General features: G+C 52.6%; 1 protein-coding gene across 1 annotated transcript in view; it reads left to right on the top strand.

Moving 5' to 3' along the window:
- LOC140906205 (uncharacterized) overlaps window positions 1-23,468 on the top strand; it is a 30,849-nt gene extending 7,381 nt beyond the window's left edge. Inside the window, exons 5-8 of the mRNA XM_073329697.2 lie at window positions 10,512-11,049; window positions 14,487-14,613; window positions 20,943-21,053; window positions 21,172-23,468. Coding sequence (XP_073185798.2) covers window positions 10,512-11,049; window positions 14,487-14,613; window positions 20,943-21,053; window positions 21,172-22,556 — 2,161 coding nt within the window. The 3' untranslated portion in view covers window positions 22,557-23,468. The remainder of the gene's footprint in view (window positions 1-10,511; window positions 11,050-14,486; window positions 14,614-20,942; window positions 21,054-21,171) is intronic.
- Window positions 23,469-23,948: the final 480 nt, after the last annotated feature.

The following is a 23,948-nucleotide window of genomic DNA, read 5'->3' as shown; positions in this document are numbered from 1 at the left end:
GTTTTCCCCACAGAACCCATCACTTCGACCAGCGATCCTCAGACTGCAGCTCGCGAGCCACAAGCGGCTCTTTACTGTGTCTCCTGCGGCTCTTTGCAGGCCACGGTATTAACACGTGGTGTGATTGAATTATTAATCCATCAGAATACTTTTACTACGTTATTAACCAATTCGGTTGTCAGCTTGCTCTAAGTTAGTAACTTATTTGCTGTGAGAATAATTATATATAAAACCAAGCGTTCCCCCTGTCGGTCACGCTGCGGGGGCTCTTTTGGGTCAAGTTGATTGCTAATTTGGCTCCTGAACCACTAAGTTCTGAGTATCACGGGCCTAGAAACGTCAGTCCATCTGCTGCAGGTATTTCTGATGTTCAGTATTTGTGGTGGCTTCTTGCCTGGGCCCTTGTGGGTTTGATAATCATCTGGTTGCTTCAGGGAGATGTAGGTACAAAATGTAGCCTCAGTGAAGGTTTTGTAAAACCCAACAAATAAACCCACTTCCGTGTTGCTTTTTAGTTTAAATGAAACAACAGGTTTCGGGGTTCAATCCCTCCCCTGCAGGGCTGAAATCCAAATCGCAGCGGCACTGTGAGGGCAGGAAGTGAAATGGACGACAAACGGGAACGCTTCTAGCAAAGCTAGCTGTCTAGCTCCACTTCCCAAGAAGACTGAAGTGCAAAACATGAACAAAAACCAGCCTCATTCATGAGGAGCCAAAGGAGATGGTTTCATTTTTTCTGCGTTAATACTAAGAGCAGAGTTTTATGTATGTATTATGTTGACGGTTTCCCTTTAATAGGTCATGTGGCATATTCTCACTGGAGACTAGCCTGGCCATCAAAAGGCCAGCCGTCAAAAACACAGACGTCAACAAAAAAGTCTTGGTGCAGAGTGGGGTGCCGGCGGCAGGGGCTTAGCCAGGTTGGCGGGGGGCCGAGTCAGGGAACGCAGTTCTGTTCTCTGAAAGCGGATGCCTGAGTGAGGAGCCAGGCAGTGAGTGCTGCTGTGGGGATTCAGTGAATGTACCTTAGCCGCAGTTCTGCATGCTCTGTGTTGTGTGGGCCGTTCGTAACGGTGTAGCACGGTAATGGCTGTAGGTGGTCTTGCTTTTGCTTTCGCTTTCTTTTTCCTTCAAAAGAACAATTAAAATAATATAAACTTAAAGTGAGTGTGTCAGCTGGGACCTCACCAGCCATGCTCTCCGAGGGCACGCGGTAAGGGCCAGGAGGTGGCTGGCGGTAGTGCAGATCCCGTTCTCTGTCCCGCACCAGGAGCCGGTGAGAGGTAATAAAGGGGAGAAGGGCTGCTTTGCAGGAGTCCAGGTCAATGTACAATGGGCATGGAGGCCAGTCCTGAAAAGTGCAGGTGGTGCCCAGGCCGAGCTCTGCAGAACAGATAAACGAGATCAGTGGTCCTCAACCAGGGGTCTGGGGCCCCCTATGGGGCCTCGAGCAGATTTCAGGGGGCCTCCAAGCAGGGCCAGCATTAGACTCGCTGGGGCCCAGGGCAGAACGCCGAAGCCCCTTTGCATGGGACCGAAGCCCAGGCCCCTGAGCACCCGGGGCGGAAGCTGAAGCCTGAGCAATGTAGCTTCCTGGGGGCACCTGTGGCGTGGGGCCCCAGGCAAAGGCCCGGCTTGCTACCCCCTAACGCCGGCCCTAGCTTTTATATGAGAAAACCAGTTGTGGCCCAGGTGGGCCGTGGAGATTTTATAGTATATTGCAGGGGCCTCAGAAAGAAAAAGGTCTCTGACCCCCATCAGACAGACCACTCCAAGGAAAGCCAGGTGATTAACCAGACATGCTGAGCACCACTGTTCGATCAGGCAGCTTTCTATTGCACCCCTCCTATGCCGGCTGCATGGGTCCCAGGGGCCAGCGGAGCAGTGGGAATCGGTGAAGAGCTGGCTGGCTGCATGATGCTGATTTGTTCTGTTTCTAGCTTCTAGATTGCAGCTACAGCGACATCAAATATTTCCCTAGTGTTACTTTTCCATAAAGCAAATTGCTCTTGTCGTAACTGCAGTTTAGCCTGGGATCAAGCCTGGGCAGCGGTGCGAGTGGAATCCATTTCTTACTGGTACGGAGGTAGCCATGGGGGGCACGTGACCCCCCACGTGACTCTGCCCTGCCCCCAGCCTGGGGACCCCACGCTCTCCCCGTCCCCTCCCCATGATCCACCCCCCTTACCTGGGGGTGGGGCTCTGTCCTCCTCCCGCTGCGCCTTCGGAACCACAGCGGTGAACGGAGCAGAACGTGGGGCCACGGGGCGGGGCCACGCCCGCAGCTCCTCCGGCGCAGCTGTATCGCCCCCAGCCCTTCCCCGCAGGACCTCTTCCGTCTGAACAGCAGCCGGCCCTGCCAGAGGACAGGGCTGGGGGGTGGCCCAGCAGCCGTGCCGGAGGAGCCGGCAGCGTGGGGCCACCCAGTGCCCTGACGTTCTCCCTGCCCCGCTGCGGTCAGGGCCCGCCCAGGAACTGCAGCGGGGAAAGCAGCAGACTCCTGACAGCAACGCCGGCGGCTGTAATGCCCCTGCCCTGTCCTCCAGCCGGCCGCTGTCAGACAGAGGAGCCCTGCGGGGAAGGGCTGGGGGTGGCACAGCTGCCCGCCCAGTGCCCTGTCACGTCCTGCTGCTCCTCGTTCCAGAACGCCATATCTGCTGTAAATACCTTGCTGGTACGGCGGACCGGACCGCCCTACTTGCACTGCTGTACCAATAAAATAAAAACCAGCAGGATCTTATTAAAGGGAAAAAGGCAAAATACCACATTTATTGTGAATACAGAAAGAATCATAGTAAGCAGTTAGTTATAGCTATAACATTCCATTCAATCTCATATTTAGTCACACATTCATTCATACAAACACACACCCACACCCACAGGTTCTGCAAGGTTGTTATCATAGTTACCAGCCTTAGAGTTGCTCATGCCAAGCCACTGGCCAGGTGGCCTGGACATGAGGAGGGAGCAGGGCCTTGTCAGATGCTCATCTGATGCTCCTGGAAGTTGGTTTGCAGAATCAGACCCCAAAGTTCTCACTTTTTAGAGTCTATTTTTATAGGAATTTCTTCCTATGCCAGTCTATGGGAATTGCTTCATCATGCTGTTGCTGAATCAATCAGCAGATAGCACATTCCTGACGGCTCCAAGATGTTAACTTGTTCTTTGGTTCTCCCATCCTTGAGGCTGTTGGGTGGATTCCAGTCTGCCCTCCGGGGGGTCCTCTGGTTATTTCCACTTGACGCCTTCTTCAGCCGATGGACACTGGATTCTTAGGCTGGCACCTCCCTGATCATTCAGTTATTATCCACACCAAGCATCCATCCACATACATCCTCTATCTCTATTTTAATCACAATGGTTAATACAACAAAAGGGCGGGGAGTCTCTGGGTGCTGTTTCTGTTGTTAGAGTATTGCTTTGAGTCTCTCTCTCTGTGAACTGCTTTGAGAACAGACTCTGTCTTAGAATGTACTAACACAGTTAGCAGCTTGCAAGTTTCACACATAGAGGGAGAGAAACAGCACCAAAAACCAAGAGACCTCTTAATTAGTAATACCCTGGAATTGAAACTCTGGGGAATCAAACTCATTTGTGATTTTAATACAGAACTTCTTTAATATGATCCAACAGCACTGCTGAGCCTGGGAAAAATAATGGAAAAGCTGAGGAGGGATTGAGTTGATTAAAGAATTAACGGATGTGAATATAATTAATGCCAGACAGCACGGTTTTATGGAACATGGGTCTTGTCCAACAACCGGAGTACATAAGGACAGCCACACTGGGTCGCACCAAAGGTCCATCTAGCCCAGTCTCCTGTCTTCCGACCGTGGCCAGTGCCAGGTGCTTCTGGCAGTCAGAGGTTTGGTGACACCCAGAGCATGGGGTGGCATTCCTGCCCATCTTGACTAATAGCCATTGATGGACCTATCCTCCATGAACTTGTCTAATTCTTTTTTGAACACAGCTATACTTTTGGCCTTCACAACATCCTCTGGCAAGGAGTTCCACAGGTTGACTGTGCGTTGTGTGAAGAAATACTTCCTTTTGTTTGTGTTAAACCTGCTGCCTGTTCATTTCATTGGGTGGCCCCTAGTTCTTGTGCTATGAGAAGGAGTAAATAGCACTTCCTTATCTACTTTCTCCACACCAGTCATGATTTTATAGACTTCTATCATACCCCCCCAACCCCCGTCATCTCCTTTCCAAGCTGAAAAGTCCCAGTCTTATTAATCTGTCCTCATATGGAGACTATTCCATCCCCCTAATCATTTTGTTTCTCTTCTTTGCACCTAAGATATTGAATTCTTTGATGAGATTACAAATTACTATGTAAACGTTAGACTTTTGTAGGAGATTTGACTTAGTACCACATGGCACTCTTATTAAAAAATAGCACTATACAATGTCAACAGAGCACATGTTAACTGGTTTAAGAACTAGCTAACTGATAGATCTCAAAAAGTAGCCATCAATGGGGAATCAGCAGCAAATGGGGGTGTTTCTAGTGAGGTTCCACAGGGATCAGTATGAGGCCCCACACTATTCAACACTTTCATCAGTGATCTGCAAGTAAATATAAAATCCCGGTTGATAAAATTTGTGGATAACAGAGGTTGGCAGGAGGACAACAGGGCAGTCATACAGTGCAATCTGGATCACTTGCTTAAGTGTGCCCATTCAAACCAAACACATTTTACAACAGCCAAAGGCAAGGTCTTATACATTTAGGAACAAGGAACGCGGACCGTACCTACAGATGGGGGAACTGGATCCTGACTCTGAAAAGGGTCTAGGGGTGAGAGTGGACAAGAGACTGTACCCGAGCTCCCAGAGTGTTGCTGTGGCAAACAGGGCTAATGTGACCCTTGGATGTATAAACGGAGGAGTGGTGAGTGGGGCAGGGGGGGGGATTTCACCCTGGTATACAGCACTGGTGAGACTGATGCTGGAATACTGTGTCCAGTGCTGGTGTCCACATTTCAAAAAGGGTGTTGGGCAGAAAAGAGCCACAAAAACGACTCAGCTGAAGAAAATGTGAGAGACTGAAAGAGTTCCATCTCTTTATGGAAAGGGAGCCTGAGCAGGGACTTGGTTACAGCCTGGAAGTACCTTTCTGGGGAGAAAACACCAGGTACCTAGCAGGCTCTTTAATCCTGCAGAGAGAATCATCACAAGAACTAATGGCTGGAAGCTGAAGCCAGACAAATTCAAATGAGAAATGAGACATGAATTTACAACAGTGAGAGGCTTAACCCTGGAAACAAAGAGTCAAGGCAGTGGTGGATTCTCTAGTTCCTGATGTCTCCAGATCCAGACGGCCTGCCTTGTGGGAGATAGACAATAACATACAAGCGGCAAAGAGTCCTGTGGCACCTGATAGACTAACAGACGTATTGGAGCATGAGCTTTCGTGGGTGAATACCCACTTCGTCAGATGCATGTGACGTCTGTTAGTCTATCAGGTGCCACAGGACTCTGCCGCTTTTACAGATCCAGACTAACATGGCCACCCTCTGATGAATAACATACAAGTTATTGCATTGCATTTAGTAAAATACAAGTTACCGGGTCAATACAGAGGTAACTGGATGGTGTTTAATGGCCTGTGAGATGCATGAGGTCAGACTAAGATTGGTGGTTTTCAACCTGTGGTTCGTGGACGCCTGAGGGGGCTACAGAGTGTCTAAGATTTCCAAAGAGGCCCGCACCTCCATTCGGAATTTTTTAGGGGGCCACAAATGAAAAAAGGTTGAAAACCACTGGACTAGCTGCTTGAATGGTCCCTTCTGGCTTTAACAGTAACCAACCTTTACCACTGCTCCTGCTAGCCCCAGCTACACAGCGCTGGCCCGACTGGTGGGGGAGACAGAACCGTTCTAACACTCTCCCGATCTAGCCCTCAGTCCACTCTGACATGGCTCCACGATTCAGTCACGTCGCTCAGCCCTAGTTCTACAGGGGCCCCCCAACGCACGTTGTGCCACAGACTCCCAACAGTTGGGGAAGTTCAGAGGTGAATCTGGATCCAATCTCCACAGCTCCAGCTCGAAGTGAAATAACTCTGCTTCTCCAGCCCAGGATCTCGGGGCACTTGACAGAAGTGAATACAACGAGAGCTTCACAAGTCACAATTCTCCTCTGAGTGCTATGAGAAAGGTCAGTATTATCTCCGTTTTACAAGCGGGAAACTGAGACACAGAGAGGTGATGTGAGTTTCCCATGGTCATCCAGCAAGAGCGTGGCAGAGCCAGAAAGAGAACCCAGATGTCCTGAGCCTGGTCTTGTATCTTTAACCACGAGACCATTACGATCTCAGCATCCTGTCTCCAGAGCCTTCTACAAAGAAGGACCCTGCTGCATTTATAGTGCTGCAGCGCCCAACAGTGCAGCATGTGTGGTGGGTGCAGTCCTGCAAGGCTGGCTAAGGGAAGAGGAGATCCGGCCGCCCCTGATGCCCTCACGATGCCTAACCATATAATAATACCATCATCTTACTATTATGCATGCAACTGAGGCAGTACTATGCACCAATTAAATCTCAGGCAACCACACTAATTTTTCATACTTTCATGAAATGTCTATATGTTCATTGTGTGCGGGAGAGGTTTGTACGTGCAACCGCGGTGTGTGTTGGGGGCCCGTGGTGTGTTAACAAACCGTGGTGCATGGTTGCTTTCACTATTCTATCTGTGGGTAGCATGGATTGAAGTAGGTCTTTCTGTGTGGATTTACAGGTGGCAAGATACCTGGACAGCCAAGAGTAAAGTATTCGGGTGGTTTATGGTCACTGGTGATTTGAAATTCTTTGTCATGGATGAAGAAGATTGTCTGAGATTTTCAACTTGTGTCACGAGAGGAGCAGCGTTAAGGTTGTTTTGATGTGTGTTTGCATTTGAGAGTGGTGGAAGAGGCACCTGTGTGGAATGGGGCTGGGTGAAGCTGGAACAGTCTAAAAGTTGTTGTTCTGTGAATAATACGATTTATGTTAGAATAGCACCTAGCAGCCCTAGTCATGGGCCAGGAGCTCAGTGTGCTAGGCACTGTACAAACACAGACCATAAAGACAGTCCCTGCCCCACAGAGCTGACAATCTAGGTGTAAGACAAGAGACACCAGATGGCTACACACCATGAGAATGGCCACACTGGGTCCGACCAATGGTCCATCTAGTCCAGTGTCCTGTCTTCTGACAAAAAGAAAAGGAGTACTTGTGGCACCTTAGAGACTAACCAATTTATTTGAGCATAAATATACAGCTCACGAAAGCTTATGCTCAAATAAATTGGTTAGTCTCTAAGGTGCCACAAGTACTCCTTTTCTTTTTGCAAATACAGACTAACACGGCTGCTACTCTGAAACCTGTCTTCTGACAGTGGCCAGTGCCTAATGCTTCAAAGGGAATGAACAGAACAGGGCAATCATTGAGTGAGCCATCCTCTGTCGTCCAGTCCCAGCTTCTGGCAGTCAGAGGTTTAGGGACACCCAGAGCATGGGGTTGCATCCCTGCCCATCCTGGCTAATAGCCATTGATGGACCTACCCTCCAGGAACTTATCTAGTTCTTTTTTTAACCCCATTATGGTTTTGGCCTTCACAACATCCTCTAGCAATGAGTTCCACAGGTTGACTGTGCGTTGTGTGAAAAAATATTTCCTTTTGTTTGTTTTAAACCTGCTGCCCCATTAATTTCATTGGGTGGCCCCTCGTTCTTGTGTTATGAGAAGGAGTAAATAACACTTCCTTATTCACTTTCTCCACTCCATTCATGATTTTATAGTCATAGAATATCAGGGTTGGAAGGGACCTCAGGAGGTCATCTAGTCCTCTATCATATCCCCCCTTAGCCGTCTCTTTTCCAAGCTGAAAAGCCCCAGTCTTATTAACCTCTCCTTATACAGAAGCTGTTCCATTCCCTTAATCATTTTTGTTGCCCTTCTCTGCACTTTTTCCAATTCTAATATCTCTTTTTTGAGATGGGGCGACGAGAACTACACGCAGTATTCAAGATGTGGCCATACCATGGATTTATATAGAGGCAATATGCTATTTTCTGTCTTATTAGCTATCCCTGTCCTAATGGTTCCCAACGTTCTGTTCACTTTTTTGACTGCCACTGCACATTGAATGGCTGTTTTCAGAGAACGATCCACAATGACTCCAAGGTCTCTTTCTTGGGTGGTAACAGCTAATTTAGACCCCATCATTTTATATGTAGAGTTGGGATTATGTTTTCCAATGTGCATTACTTTGCATTTATCAGCATTGAATTTCATCTGCCATTTTGTTGCCCAGTCACCCAGTTTCATGAGATCCCTTTGTAGCTCTTCGCAGTCTGCCTGGGACTTAACTATCTTGAGTAGTTTTGTATTGTCTGCAAACTTTGACACCTCACTGTTTGCCCCTTTTTTCCAGATCATTTATGAATATGTTGAACAGCACAGACCCAAGTACAAATCCTTGGGAGGCCCTGCTATTTACCTCTCTCCACTGTGAAAATTGACCATTATTCCTACTCTTTGTTTCCTGTCTTTTTTTCAGTTACTGATCCACGAAAGGACCTTCCCTCTTATCCCATGATAGCTTACTTTGCCTAACAACCTCTTGTGAGGGACCTTGTCAAAGGCTTTCTGAAAGTCCACGTACACTATATCCACTGGATCACCCTTGTTCCCATGTTCGTTGACCCCCTCAAAGAATTCCAATAGATTGGTGAGGCATGATTTCCCTTTACAAAAGCGGTGTTGGTTCTTCCCCAACAAATCATGTTCTTCTATGTGTCTGATCATTCTGTTCCTTACTGTTGTTTCAACCAATGTGCCTGGTACTGAAGTTAGGCTTACTGGCCTGTAATTGCCAGGATCGCTTCTGGAGTCTTTTTTAAAAATTGGTGTCACATTAGCTGTCCTCCAGTCATCTCAGTGATAGGTTACATACCATAGTTAGCAGTTCTACAATTTCAAGTGTGAATTCCTTCGAAACTCTTGGGTGAATATCATCTGGTCCTGGTGACTTATTACGCTTAAATTTATCAATTTGTTCCAAAACCTCTTCTATTGACACCTTAATCTGCAACAGTTCCTCAGATTTATCACCTGCAAAGAATGGCTCAGGTGTGGGAATCTCCTCACATCCTCAGCTGTGCAGACAGATGGAAAGAATTCATTTAGCTTCTCCTCAATGGCCTTGTCTTCCCTGAGTGCTCCTTTAGCACCTCGATTATCCAGTAGCCCCACTGCAGGCCTCTAGCTTCTGATATACTTTTTAAAAATTGCTGTTAATTTTTGTGTCTTGCTACTTGTTCTTTAAATTCTTTTTTGGCCTGACTAATTATACTTGCCTGGCCAGAGTTTATGCTCCTTTTTATTTACCTCACTAGGATTTGACTTCCAGTTTTTAAAAAATGCCTTTTTGTCTCTAACCACCTCTTTTACTCTGGTGTTTCACCATGGTGTCATTTTTTATTTTTATTTTGGTCCTCTTACTGCTTTTTTTTATTTGGGGTGTGTAGATATAGTTTGAGCCTCTATTATGGTGTTTTTTTAAAAAGTTTCCATGCAGCTTGCAGGCATTTCACTCTTGTGACAGTTCCTTTTAATTACCGTTTAACTAGCCTCCTCGTTTTTATGTCATTCCCCTTTTTTTAAGTTGAATGATACTGTGGTGAGTTTCTTTGGTATTTTCCTCCTACTAGGATGTTAAATTTAACTACATTATGGTCACTATTACTGAGCAGTTCAGCTCTATTCATCTCTGGGACCAGATCCTGTTTGCCACTTAAGACCAAATCAAGAATTGCCTCTCTCCCCTTGGGGATTCCAAGACTAGCTGCTCTAAGAAGCTGTCGTTAATGGTGTCTAGAAATTTTGTCTCTGCATCCCGTCCTGAGGTGACATGTGTCCAGTCCATATGGGGACAGCTGAAATCCCCCATTATTGTTGGGTTTTCTGTTTTTGTAGCCTCTCTAATCTCCCTGAGCATTTCACAGTCACTAACACCATCCTGGTCAGGTGATTGGAAGTATATTCCTACCGCTATATTCTTATTACTAGAGCTTGGAATTTCTATCCATCGAGATTCAGTCTGATTCATTTAAAGATGTTTACTATATTTGACTCTATGATTTCTTTCACATACAGTGCCACTCCCCCACCCGCATGACCTACTCTTTCCTGTCTGGGCTTTACTAGAGGTCTTCCTTAGTGGAGTTAGACGTGACTGGACCTTAGCCCTTACCTGAGAGCTTGCTCAGCTCTTCACTGAAAGGGCCAAAGAGCTTTTCTCCACAGTGGGTTTCAGGGGCTCAGTTAAACAGCTGTTACCAAAACCAGATCATAGCCTTTTAACCGGTTTGAATAAAACTCCTTCCTCTTTCCATTCCTCACGTTCGCTTCCTTGGTGTTTTGGTGCCATCGCCCGGCGGCGCGCCCAGGACCACAGGGCCGGCCAGCCCGACTGCGCAGTGTCCCGCCAGCAGAAACACGCCTCGGGCCTCCTGCTCCCTCCCAGAGAAGCGAGACGCGTGCACAAGCCCCGCTCCCCCGGGGCAGGTCCCCCTCGGGGCTGTGTGGAAGCCGCGGGCGGGTACGAGGTGGGCCGGAGGCGCCTTTCCCCGCTGCAGCAGCCCCGTCCCCAGGCGGGCGCTTGCGCTGCGGAGGGCCCCGGGGTGCGACCCTCGCTGCCGGCCGCCCGGCCAGCCTGGGTGCCGGGCCCTGCTCGGGCCGAGCCCGGCGAGCTCCGGGGCCAGGCGGGCGGAGGCGGCGCCGCGCTACGGGCTGCCGGGAGCTGTAGTTTTTTCTCCCTCCCGCAGCAGGGGGTTGCCCGGGTCCCCCCGCGCGGCTCCCCGGGAGAGCCGGAGACCTGCGCGCCCGAGCTCCGGCTGCGCCCCGGGCCCCGCTGCCCCGCGCGCCCCGCGCAGCGCATCCTGCGCCCGGACCGCTCCCAGCCGGGGGCGCGACGCCCTTGGAGCCCGGCGCTCGCCCAGCTTGGTCCCGACGCGCCTGCCGGCCGAGCCCGGGGGACGATGCCCCGCGGGGGCCGGGCGCAGGTAGGCGCCGGCTTGGCCCGGCTCGGGGCGCAGGGAGCGGGGCGCTGCGCACCCGGGGCCAGCCGCGCAGCGGTAGCGCGGTGACAATGGGAGCCCGGGGCCGACCCGGGCCGGGCCGGGCCGGGCCAACAGCCCTGCCCGCGGTCTGTAGCCACCTTAGGGACCGCAGCCCGTGTGTGCCCCGCCCGGCCCGGCCCGGCCCGGCCCGGCCCGGGGGGCGCTGGGTGGCTGAACCCGGCTGGGGCTCGGCTCTCGGGGCCGGCCCGCTGTGGGTGGGGGCCCCGGGGGCGGGGGGCAGTGTCCCCGCAAGCCCAGGGGAAGCCGAGACCGAGGGGCAGGGGGGCGCTGGGGGATCCGCGTTGGGCTCCCTCGGTTTAGCCTCGTATTACGGCCCCGGGGAAGGGGGTAGAGGGCAGGGAAGCCGCAGCCTGCTGTTCCCGGACCCGCCGGGCCGGCTGCGGGGAGGACAGAGACAGGCCAGGCCCTGGGGAAATACAGCTAACAAGGCTGCGCCTGGGAAACGGCAGGGGATCCCCCCTGAGACCCCAAACTTTCATGGGCAGGGGGCGGCCTGGGACCCCTCCGCGCCAGCAGAGGCCGAGGGGTGCCCTGGGCAGCAAATTGGACAGGGACGTGCCATGGCTAGGGGGGCCCTGGCAGGAAAGGCCAGTGCTGTTTGGAGCTGCATCTGCAGAGGCCTCCGGTCTGGGAGCCGAGGAAGGGGCCGTGCACCCCTTCGTGGATCGGGTGGGGTCGCGCTGGGCGCCGCGCCAGGGAGACCCCCTCCGAGAGTCCCACAGAAGCAACAGCAAATTATTCAGAGGCTGAAGGAAAGATTTTAATGCACGAAGTCGGGTGTGTGGAAAGGACGACGGAGGAGGGAAACGTGGTGCAGAGTGTGGGCCTGACGCAGGAAGAAGTGTTCAGACGGCACCAAGACAATCTGGACTCACAGGCCGCAGGGGCTTCTCTACAGACGAGAAAGGGCTCTTTGATCTAAAGGCAGAAGGAAAGCCAGTGGCTGGACGCTGAAGGTCGGTCGATACATTCAGGCTAGAAATAAGATGCAATTTCTGAGCAATGTGGCAATTAACCAATGGAATAATTTACCAAGGGACGTGATGAATTCGCCATCACTTGAAGTCTTTAAATCAAGACTGGATGGCTTTCTAGTAAATATGCCCTAGCTCAACCACAAGATATGGGCTTGATGCAGAAATCACTGGGAGAAGTTCTCTGGCCTATGTTGTGCAAGAGATCAGGCTAGATGATGAGACTGGTCCCTTCTGGCCTTCCAAACGATGAATCTATGAAAAAATCCTGCCCAAGAAACTCAATGGCTTTTTAAAAACCAATGACTAGCCATAGGGGATGAAGTAGTTATAAATCCAGTTGCATTTTAGTTGAGAGTGTGAAATCTTAGGTGAAAAATTAATTTGCAATGACTCATCTAGAAGCACACATCGTGTGGACAGAAAACTGCCTTGAACCCCGCAAACATAGGGCAGTGATAAGCCCTAGTGCATCGGTAGGGACTTCTGAAATTAGACCTTTAGGTTGAGATTTTCAAAGCTGCCTATGGGATTTAGACCCAGAGTCCCCACTGGGAGCTGTGTGCCTCCATGAGATGCACCAACAGGAGAATCGTCTCCATGAGGGAAGTGCTGGAAGCCCTGAGGCTCGGCACATTTCAAACTAACTTAGACAAAGCCCTAACCAGCATCGCCGGGTCACTCCTGCAGCCCTTACTGGTGAGAACTCCCCTGGATTTCAGCGGAAGTTTTGTCTGAACCCAGGCTGCAGAATCTGCCCGGCATGGTGGCCAAGACTGGACTGGCAGAGGAGGCCAGGTGCTACACAACCTCATTTCTGTTCATTTGTGTGGCCGTGCAGGATGATTTGTACACATATAAATTAGAATGAGGTTGATACTGTGGCTCTGAGTCTGTGTCCCGCTGTCTCTTGTGTGGTCATTTACACCTGGGCCAAGTGGGCGTGTAAAGCCACGCGGTCGGAGCAGTTCCATCTTACGCCCATTGTGCACTCCCTTTGCAAACGGTTACACTGGGGCAGGGCAATGCAGAGTCAGACCCTAGGCCTCACAGAGATTCTGCGGGCTGATAAAGCCAGCCAGGAGACACAGTGAACTCTGGAGTGAGGAAGCTATTGCCAGGCTAATGGGCCTTATTCAGGTGAGTCAGTTCCCACCATGCTTCAGCTTCCCCATCCGCAAAACAGGGACCGTGCTACTTGCTAAATGGAGTGCTTTGGGATCGCTAGATAAAGAGCGCTCCACCTGTTACTAGAAAAGGAGGACTTGTGGCACCTTAGAGACTAACAAATTTATTTGAGCATAAGCTTTCGTGAGCTACAGCTCACTTCATCAAATGCATCCTGCTGATCATGAATAAAGAGGGATGTTTGCTCCGAAAGACCCAGGCTGGAGGGATGATCTTCGGGAAAAGTCCAAAGTATTAAAAAAATAAATACTGCAGCTGATCAGGAAGGGCCAGAGATCTTGATGCAGAAACATTTATGGAACCAAATTCCCTTTGCACAGAATCAAAAGAATTATTTGAAAGCTGCCAGGTCCCTTTGCTGTGCTCAACTGCAGATATGGAGCAAGGAGGCAGTGAGCTTAACCAAACGGTTCTGAGATGGGGACCGTGTGGACGAAGCCCTGACACTAAGCAGAAATGCTAATGGAGCGGTGTTTCCGTAGAGCACCCAGCCCCAGGGGTACCTGGAATGGGCCCTCCTGTTACAAGAAAGGGAGGTGTGCGGGCCCTTGGGTGGAATTCCCTGGGCCTTGCCTTGTCATGGACGCTTGTGGAAAGTGGATGCAAACCACGGCCACACTGCTGGGAGCTGGAAGTCGTCTTTCCTTGTGGGCTTTTCCCCTCGCTTGATTGAACCACTCTAAAGCCCATGTCTGGGGCCCTCAGCAGCCCGGAAGGTCTCCGGCAGTTTATTTGCTGGGCTGGGGCCTGGACCAGCCAGGTTAAACAGGACACAAGTGGGGTGAACCTGGCCATTCATTAATATATGAAGGGCATTTTGGAGGCAGCCGCTGCTATTGTTAATATTTCCGAGAGGGCAGTGCTCACAATGCACCGGGCACCGTGCACACAGAGAGGAGGAGATGGGCCATGTCTAAAAGGCATGCTGTGAACCCTTATCAGCCCCCTTTGTGGCATGGCTGATGTAATGTCCTCCTCTGTAACTCATGGAGTTCCAGCACTTGTGAGCCTGCTTCTGACCTGCTGTGTTTTCTAACCCGGTCGATCCGTGCGTAGCCGACGTTGTTTCTGATCAGACACACGTGTAAAACAGCCTCGGTTAGCGCTGTGACTCAGACACATGGAATATCCCCCGTCTGGATGGCAGTCAGGGCTGCCGGTGGTGGGAGGTACTGAATGGGGCCACTTGTTTTGCAGGTACCGGTGGCATTTGAGGACGTCGCCGTCTATTTCTCCCCAGAGGAGTGGGCGGAGTTAGCAGAATGGCAGCGGGAATTGTACCGAGATGTGATGAAGGAGAATTACAAGCTCATCGCCTCTTTGGGTAAAGAGACACTTCTCCTCATGTTACCGAGAGCTGGGTGGTCTGTGTAAGGCTGGTTCCTGGCACTTTCAAGGATTCCCTCTCTCCCAAGAGTGGTAAAGGATTGTTATCCTGAAAGTTCGCAGACCCTTTGCAAATAGAAATGCAAAGAGCATTGTTCTTATGGAATTAATTTGCAGGTGCCCAGGAGAATTGGGAGCTCCTCCCACCCTCCCCAAAGAGGAGAGTTTCAGGCCCCAAAACTCATATATTCAATCCCCCCAAACTCAGACCTGTGGAGCTGAGGTCCCTCTACGTATCCCTTACAAGAGCATCAGTGTCACAATTGAAACACAAACGTCACAAAACCAGGAAATGCAGAGTTCAGGGGACACTTCCCACACAGCCTTAACTCTGCCCTGTGAGGGGTACCAGCACCTTGTTGTTTTAGGGGTGGGGAATATTTTTCCCCTGAGAGACCTGGGTAAAGTACAAGAAAGTAATTAGGAGAAATCCCCATTGCATCATTAGCCCCTTTACATTGTGATTGTGCAGCAGGAAAGAAGGAGGCGGGGTTCAGTGCGATCTCCATCAGCCAGCAATCCAGTAGTGCTGCCCCACCCTCGTGGAGAGGAGGCCTGCAAGGGAGTGGGGCCAGGCCCAGAGATAGGGCAGGTTTCGTTGGCGAGAGGGATACGGTATTGTCATGCTCCAAGTGCCTCTTGGCATCCCAAATGGGCAGCGTTCGAGGGATGTTTCTGACACTGATTATAAAGAGAGGTTCTTATATTTCTCAGGCCACGTCTACACGATAAAATTAAGTCAATCTAACGCACACCGATGTACAGCCGCTGCAGTAATCTCCGCGCTTGTGTCGACACTTGGCTCCTTGCGCCAGCGGGGCGTGTCCGCACCAGGAGCGCTTGGGTCAGTTGTGCTGTCAGCGTGGGGCATTATGGGAAGGCTCCTGAAACCAGTGACAACACGGTGTCTGCACTTGACCTGACTACATCGACCGTGACGCTACGCCACTCGTGGAGGTGGAGTTATTAAGTCGGCGTAGTGGGACAGTTACACCGCGGAGCAAAATTTTAGTGTAGACCAGGGGCTTAAACTCAGCCAGAGCCCACCAAAGCAGAGCTCCAGTAAACATTTTCAGACCCACGGAAGCCCCAGCACCTCCCATGGGGCTGAAGCCCTGAGCCTGGCACCTGCCGTGGGGCTAAAGTCCCTGCGCCCCCTGCCCCCCACAGGGCTAAAGCCCCAAGTCACAGCACACCCCGTGGGGCTGAAGCCCCGAGCCCCGGCACCTCCTCTCATGGGGCTAAAGTTCCTTTGTGCCCCCCCACCAAGGGGCTAAAGCCCCAAACCCCCGTGGCTCTTCCGCAGGGCTAAAGTCCTGAGACCCCCTGCTACGCAGCTGAAGCCCCTAATGAGGGTGGGGGGAGCCGGGAGATAATCTCTGAGAATTGAAGCCCTGGTGTGGACCCTTCCATAATTAGGGGGCGTAAGCTGCCTTATGTCAACCCAGCTCTCTAGTGTAGACCAGGCCTCAGTAATGTAAGTTCAAAGCTACTTGGAATGCTGGCCAGTTCCCTGCCTCTCCCGACTCTGAAACATCCCCCTCGTGACTACAAATAACCAGCTTAGGTTAAAATCAGTGTGTGGCTGTCGCTGGCAGGGGTGCCGTCTGTGTAGTCACCTGGGCCAGTCATTGGGGAGTCACCAAAACAAACCCAGACAGCTTAGCCAGAGTCCATGAAAACCCTCCTGTCTGTTGCTGGCATGCTGAGCTTTGCTGGAGTGTGTCACCCTCCAGGGAGACACGGTGGGTAAGGTAATATTTTATTGGACAAACTTACTCATACTAAGTTTGCCAGTCCCGAGGAAGGGCTCTGTGTAGCTCAAACGCTGGTCTCTGTCACCAGCAGAAGTTGATCCAATAAAAGATATTCTCACCTACCTTGTCTCTCTACTATCCTGGGACCGACACGGCTACCACAACACTGCATGGCCCTCCCGTGTCATTTACAATCCAGGTCACTGTCGGACTCGCTGCCTTTCAGGACCCAGAGAGGGTTTCAGGAATTAAGAAGCAGCTGGGGAAAGCCACTCACCCTATATGATCAGGGGGATGGAACGGCTTCCGTATGAGGAGAGATTAATAAGACTGGGACTTTTCAGCTTGGAAAAGAGACGACTGAGGGGGGATATGATAGAGGTCTGTAAAATCAGGAATGGTGTGAAGACAGTGAACAAGGAAGTGTTATTTACTCCTTTTCATAACACAAGAACTAGGGGCCACCAAATGAAATAAACAGGCAGCAGGTTTAATACAAACAAAAGGCAGTATTTCTTCACACAACACACAGTCAACCTGTGGAACTCATTGCCAGGGGATGTTGTGAAGGCCAAAAGTATAACTGGGTTAAAAAAAGAACTAGATCAGTTCCTGGAGGGTAGGTCCATCAGTGGCTGTTAGCCAAGACAGTGAGCGACGCAACCCCCGGCTCTAGGTCAGTGGTCTCCAAAGGGGGTGCGCAAGACGATTGATTGGGGGGCGCAGCAGGAGGAGAACCGCCGGAGCGGGAGAGAAAAAGGGGGCGGCCCTGAGTCCTCCGGCCCGTGGGGAGCAGGGGCAGCCGCGCAGCCAGCAGCCGGAGAGAAGCGGGACTCTGAAGGGGAAAGCGCCGCTTCTCTCCGGCCGCTGGCTGCGCAGCTCCCCTGTTCCTCCCGAGTCCTCGGGCCCGTGCTCGCAGGGCCGCATTCGAAAGGGGCTTGAGAGCTGCAGGCCAGGGCCCCGGGGCCCCCTTAGCCCAGGGCCCTGAAGCCCCTAAAGCCCCTGCGTTCCAGGTGGCCCTGCCTGCCGGGGGGGGGGGAGAGCTCCCAGAATCGCAGCTCCCAGAATCGTGGCCATGGGGGGGTGCTGCACTGCACAGAGCCACCTGCACACCCCCTGCACCAACAGGAGCTGCCCCAGGTAAGTGCTCTGCACCCCCTGCCTGCCCCAGCCCTGAGCCTCCTCCAGCACCCCCCCCGAGCGCCCTCCCGCACCCTAACTCCCTCCCAGACACGGCGCCCCACCCTGAGCGCCCTCCCGCACCCCAACTCCCTCCCAGACCCCGCGCCCCCACCCTGAGCGCCCTCTCTGTCACGGAGTCCCTGGGCGATGCTCTGGAACTGCTCCCCATGAAGCCAGGCAGGACTCTGGGGCAGTCGCCTTTCTGGGAGCAGCCTGTCTGCAGGACACACAGCTCACCCAGCTTCCACCTTCCCGGGTCTGACCTCGGAGCATTCAGCATCCTCTGCCTCTCCATGCGCTTCCCACAGCGAGTCCGCCCAGGCGGGGTCCTGGGGAAGCCAGAGGGTCCTGCTCCCCAACTTCACAGACAGACATGACTCTCAGTTTCTTGACTTTAGCAAAGCTTTTGAGACGGTCTCCCACAGTATTCTTGTCAGCAAGTTAAGGAAGTATGGGCTGGATGAATGCACTACAAGGTGGGTAGAAAGCTGGCTAGATTGTCGGGCTCAACGGGTAGTGATCAATGGCTCCATGTCTAGTTGGCAGCCGGTATCAAGTGGAGTACCCCAAGGGTCGGTCCTGGGGCCGGTTTTGTTCAATATCTTCATAAATGATCTGGAGGATGGTGTGGATTGCACTCTCAGCAAATTTGCGGATGATACTAAACTGGGAGGAGTGGTAGATACGCTGGAGGGGAGGGATAGGATACAGAAAGACCTAGACAAATTGGAGGATTGGGCCAAAAGAAATCTGATGAGGTTCAATAAGGATAAGTGCAGGGTCCTGCACTTAGGACGGAAGAACCCAATGCACAGCTACAGACTAGGGACCGAATGGCTAGGCAGCAGTTCTGCGGAAAAGGACCTAGGGGTGACAGTGGACGAGAAGCTGGATATGAGTCAGCAGTGTGCCCTTGTTGCCAAGAAGGCCAATGGCATTTTGGGATGTATAAGTAGGGGCATAGCGAGCAGATCGAGGGACGTGATCGTTCCCCTCTATTCGACATTGTTGAGGCCTCATCTGGAGTACTGTGTCCAGTTTTGGGCCCCACACTTCAAGAAGGATGTGGATAAATTGGAGAGAGTCCAGCGAAGGGCAACAAAAATGATTAGGGGACTGGAACACATGAGTTATGAGGAGAGGCTGAGGGAGCTGGGATTGTTTAGCCTGCGGAAGAGAAGAATGAGGGAGGATTTGATAGCTGCTTTCAACTACCTGAAAGGGGGTTCCAAAGAGGATGGATCTAGACTGTTCTCAGTGGTGGCAGATGGCAGAACAAGGAGTAATGGTCTCAAGTTGCAGTGGGGGAGGTTTAGATTGGATATTAGGAAAAACTTTTTCACTAAGAGGGTGGTGAAACACTGGAATGCGTTACCTAGGGAGGTGGTAGAATCTCCTTCCTTAGAGGTTTTTAAGGTCAGGCTTGACAAAGCCCTGGCTGGGATGATTTAACTGGGAATGGGTCCTGCTTCGAGCAGGGGGTTGGACTAGATGACCTTCTGGGGTCCCTTCCAACCCTGATATTCTATGATTCTATGATTCAGCCAGCCAGTAAAACAGAAGGTTTATCAGACGACAGGAACATGGTCTAAAACAGAGCTTGCAGGTGCAGAGAACAGGACCCCTCAGCTGGGTCCATTTTGGGGGGCAGTGAGCCAGACAACCCCGTCTGCACTTCACTCCATGTCCCAGCCAGCCCCAAACTGAAAACTCCCTCCAGCCCCCCCTCCTCTGGGCTTTGTCCCTTTTCCCAGGCCGGGAGGTCACCTGATTTCTTTGTTCTCCAACCCTTTAGCTCTCACCTTGCAGGGGGGAAGGGCCCAGGCCATCAGTTGCCAGGAAACAGGGTGTCGGCCATTCTCTGCGTCCAGACCCCTGCACACACCTGCTCTCTAGGGCTCTGCAATGATCATACACCCTTACCCCACCACCTAGATACTTAAGGACTGCCTAGGGGAAACTGAGGCACCCCCACAATATTCGGAGGAAACATTAAGAACAGTCCCATTTCATCACACTCCCGCACCCTAACTCCCTCCCAGACCCCGCGCCTCACCCTGAGCGCCCTCCCGCACCCCAACTCCCTCCCAGACCCCGCACCCCACCCTGAGTGCCCTCCCGCACCCCAACTCCCTCCCAGACCCCGCGCCCCACCTTGAGCGCCCTCCCGCACCCTAACTCCCTCCCAGACCCCGCGCCCCCACCCTGAGCGCCCTCCCGCACCCTAACTCCCTCCCAGACCCCGCGCCCCACCCTGAGCGCCCTCCCGCACCCTAACTCCCTCCCAGACCCCGCGCCCCCACCCTGAGCGCCCTCCCGCACCCTAACTCCCTCCCAGACCCCGCGCCCCACCCTGAGCGCCCTCCCGCACCCTAACTCCCTCCCAGACCCCGCGCCCCACCCTGAGCGCCCTCCCGCACCCTAACCCCCTCCCAGACCCCACGCCCCACCCTGAGCGCCCTCCCGCACCCTAACCCCCTCCCAGACCCCACGCCCCACCCTGAGCGCCCTCCCGCACCCTAACTCCCTCCCAGACCCCGCGCCCCACCCTGAGCGCCCTCCTGCACCCTAACTCCCTCCCAGACCCCGCGCCCCACCCTGAGCGCCCTCCCGCCCCTTAACTCCCTCCCAGACCCCGCGCCCCACCCTGAGCGCCCTCCCGCCCCTTAACTCCCTCCCAGACCCCGCGCCCCACCCTGAGCGCCCTCCCGCCCCCTAACTCCCTCCCAGACCCCGCGCCCCCACGCTGAGCGCCCGCTGTATCACAAAGTGTTAAACCAAGATTTTCAAAAATAATAAAGCGTATTCAATCACATTGCTCTCACTAAAAATATTATTATTAATAATAAACTTGTTTTAGTGACAGCAAAAAGTTTTTTTATACCGTTAATAAATAAAATAAAAAAATATTTAAAAAATATTGTTTATTTCATCTTTATCTCATCATTTTTTAATTTCTGTGTTTTGTGTATGTTTTATCATTTACACACTATATCAGTACAGTAGTACATGTCTATAATTTATACATAAATAAATATACATATATTGGGGGTGCTTGCTAAAAATTTTTACTGATGGGGTGCACGATCAAAAGTGTTTGGAGACCACTGCTCTGGGTGTCCCTAAGCCTCTGACTGCCAGAAGCTGGGAATGGGCGACAGGGGATGGATCACTTAATAACTGCCCTGTCCTGTTCGTTCCCTCTGGGGCACCTGGCACTGGCCGCTATGGGAAGACAGGAGACTGGGTGAGATGGACCTTTGGTCTGACCGTTCTTATGTTCTTCTGAGCCCGTCTCATTGACCTGTGGTTTTTGCCTCCTGCACAGGGTGCCGGGGTGCCAAACCAGAGATCATCTGTCAGATGGAGCGTGGGGAGGAGCCATGTGTGGGGGAGCCCCAGGGCTGGAGAGAGAGGAGACCCCAGAGCCCCTGCTCAGGTGAGTCAGGAAGGAAACACCCTAAGAACAGAGCCCATCCCATGACTCTTGTTTAGTGTTAGGAGTTTGCCTTTGTTCCAGCGGAAGAAGTGATGTCTGGACTCTCTCCTCTCTCCAGCAGGTGTTGGCAGCACCGTTAAAAAGGAGGAGCAGGAAGAGGGATGTCTTGGTCAGGAAGATCCCGAAGCACCGGCACCACCAGGGACCGTGTCCGGAATAATGGGGGAGAAAGGTCTCCAGCTCTTGGGACTAAAGAGCTGCAAGAGAGAAAGCTTGTCCCGCCGGAAGCAAAGAACCCAGGCCGGAGACCCTCAGGGAAGACGAACCGGGAGGGTGCTAGAGAGGCCTCATGCATGCCCGGACTGTGAGAAGAGCTTCAAGGACAAGACGGCTCTGATAATCCACCAGCGGATCCATACGGGCGAGAAGCCCTTTCCCTGTGCTGAGTGCGGGAAGCGCTTCACACAGAAGCAGCACCTCGTCAGCCACCAGCGCACCCACACCGGGGAGCGCCCCTTCTCCTGCGCCCAGTGCGGCAGCAGCTTCCGGCTGAGGAAGGTCTTCCTGACCCACCAGCGGGTCCACGCCGGGGAGCTGCCCTTCACCTGCGGCGAGTGTGGGAAGATCTTCAACCACAAGCACCACCTGATCACGCACCGCCGCACCCACACGGGCGAGCGCCCCTTCCCCTGCACCCAGTGCGGCAAGCGCTTCACCCAGAAGCACCATCTGCTGAGCCACCAGCGTAGCCACACGGGCAACCGGCCCTTCTCCTGCGCCCAGTGCGGGAAGAGCTTCAAGGACAAGACGCCGCTGAGCATCCACCAGATCGTGCACACCGGGGAGAAGCCGTTCTCCTGTGAGGCTTGCGGGAAGATTTTCAGCCACAAGCACCACCTGGTGATCCACCGGAGAACCCACACCGGGGAGAAGCCCTTCACCTGCGCCGAGTGCGGCAAGCGCTTCACGCAGAAGCACCATCTCGTCAGCCACCAGCGCATCCACACCGGGGAGCGCCCCTTCGCCTGCTCCCACTGCGGGAGGAGCTTCAAGGACAAGATCACCCTGAAGCTGCACGTCAGGCTGCACACCGGGGAACGGCCCTTCGCCTGCGCCGAGTGTGGGGAGCGCTTCCGCCTCAGGAAGGTGCTGCTCACCCACCAGCGGGTGCACACGGGGCAGGCCCCGCTGATATGCACCGAGTGCGGGAAGAGCTTCAATCACATGCAGCGCATGGCCATGCACCAGACGAGCCACCACGCCCAGCCGGGGCCGTTCCGGAGAGCTCAGCGCAGGGAGAGCTGCTCGGGGAAACCACAGCTCCTCGTGCACCCACAAGGCCAGCCCGCTGGCTGCTCGGCACACACAGCGACCTTCCAGCCGCACGCACCTGGGGGTTCCCCCTGCCGAACAGGCAGAGAAAGTCCTGGGCCTGACAAACCACCTTCTGCACAATTATACACGGAGCCGGCCCCGCGGGATCGCCCAGAAGAAACCATCTGACTGCTGGGAGCAGGGAAAGCGTCCCTCACGAGCGCAGTCTGAACACCCCCCCGCCCCCCTCCCCGGTCCTGTGCGATGGGTGTCGTTAATCCAGCGCTCGCCCTCTGCAGCACGGCACCGGCGTGAGACAGAAACCAAAGACAGCCAGGCTGTCCCTGAGTTTTCCTGGAAACGGTCAGCGCTCGTCAGCGGGAGAGACACTTCGCCCTCAAAGGGGGCTGCGGAGACTTGCTTAGGGCTGCGTGTACCTGCATCAGGCAGCCAAGGAGCGTCCTGGTGGCCGGCGTTCTGCCTGTCCTGCCTGAGACCCAGCAGAGCGAGAAGGAAAATATTTAGCACTTATGCAGCAGATTAGCAGCCAGCTGCCCAGTGAGAGACACATGGAGGGCTGCGGAAAGTGGGAGTCTCTGTTGTAGGACATGCGCGGACAGAGGTGTCACCGCGTGGTAGAACTAGAGATGGACAAGCCCTGTTAGGTCATTCGGTCCCTCTCCCAGGGGCTAGCATTGGATTGTTTCCCTTCAGCACATCTCCAGCCCCTTGTCCAGTCCAGTTCCAAGCGGTGGGGCTCCCACCCCGTCCCTTGGCTGACACCCCCCCGCCAATGCATCTCGCTGCCAGGAAATTACTCCTGAGATTCAGTCCACGGCTTGCCTTTCTCTGTTACATCCCATTCTTCCTAGTCATGCCCAGGTGCCAGTCGTGAATAATCATCCCTCTTTGGTTTGTACGCGCTACGTATCCATAGACTGTCAAAAGATACTGTTAAAGCAGGGCTGTCGCTCAATCACAGTTAACTCATGCGATTAACTCAAAACAAATTAATTTGATTAAAAAAATTAATCGCGATGAACTGCCGTTTTAATCGCACTGTTAATAATAGAATGCCAGTTTAAAGTTATTATAACTATTTTGGATGTTTTTCTGTATTTTCAAATATATTGGTTTCAGTTACAACACAGAATACAAAGTGTACAGCGCTCACTGCGAAAAAGAAACAAAAGAAATGGTATTTTTCAATTCACCTCATACAAGTACTGTCGTGCAGACTCTATTGTGGAAGCATGTCCTCTGAAATGGTGGTCAAAGCATGAAGGGGCATACGAATTTTTAGCATTCTGGCATGTAAATACCTTGCAATGCCGGCTACAAAAGTGCCATGCGAACGCCTGTTCCCACTTTCAGGTGACGCTGTAAATAAGAAGCAGGCAGCATTATCTCCTGCAAATGTAAACACACTTGTTTGTCTGAGCGATTGGCTGAACAAGAAGTAGGACTGAGTGGACATGTAGGCTCTAAAGTTTTACATTGTTTTATTTTTGAGTGCAGTTATGTAAAAAAAACAATTCTACATTTGTAGGTTGCATTTCACAATTAAGAGACTGCACTACA

Source organism: Lepidochelys kempii, chromosome 2, assembly GCF_965140285.1.
Source record: "Lepidochelys kempii isolate rLepKem1 chromosome 2, rLepKem1.hap1, whole genome shotgun sequence".
Taxonomy (NCBI): Eukaryota; Metazoa; Chordata; order Testudines; family Cheloniidae; genus Lepidochelys; species Lepidochelys kempii.
Note: the sequence above shows the minus strand (reverse complement) of the source record. Positions and strands in the feature narration are given on the sequence as shown.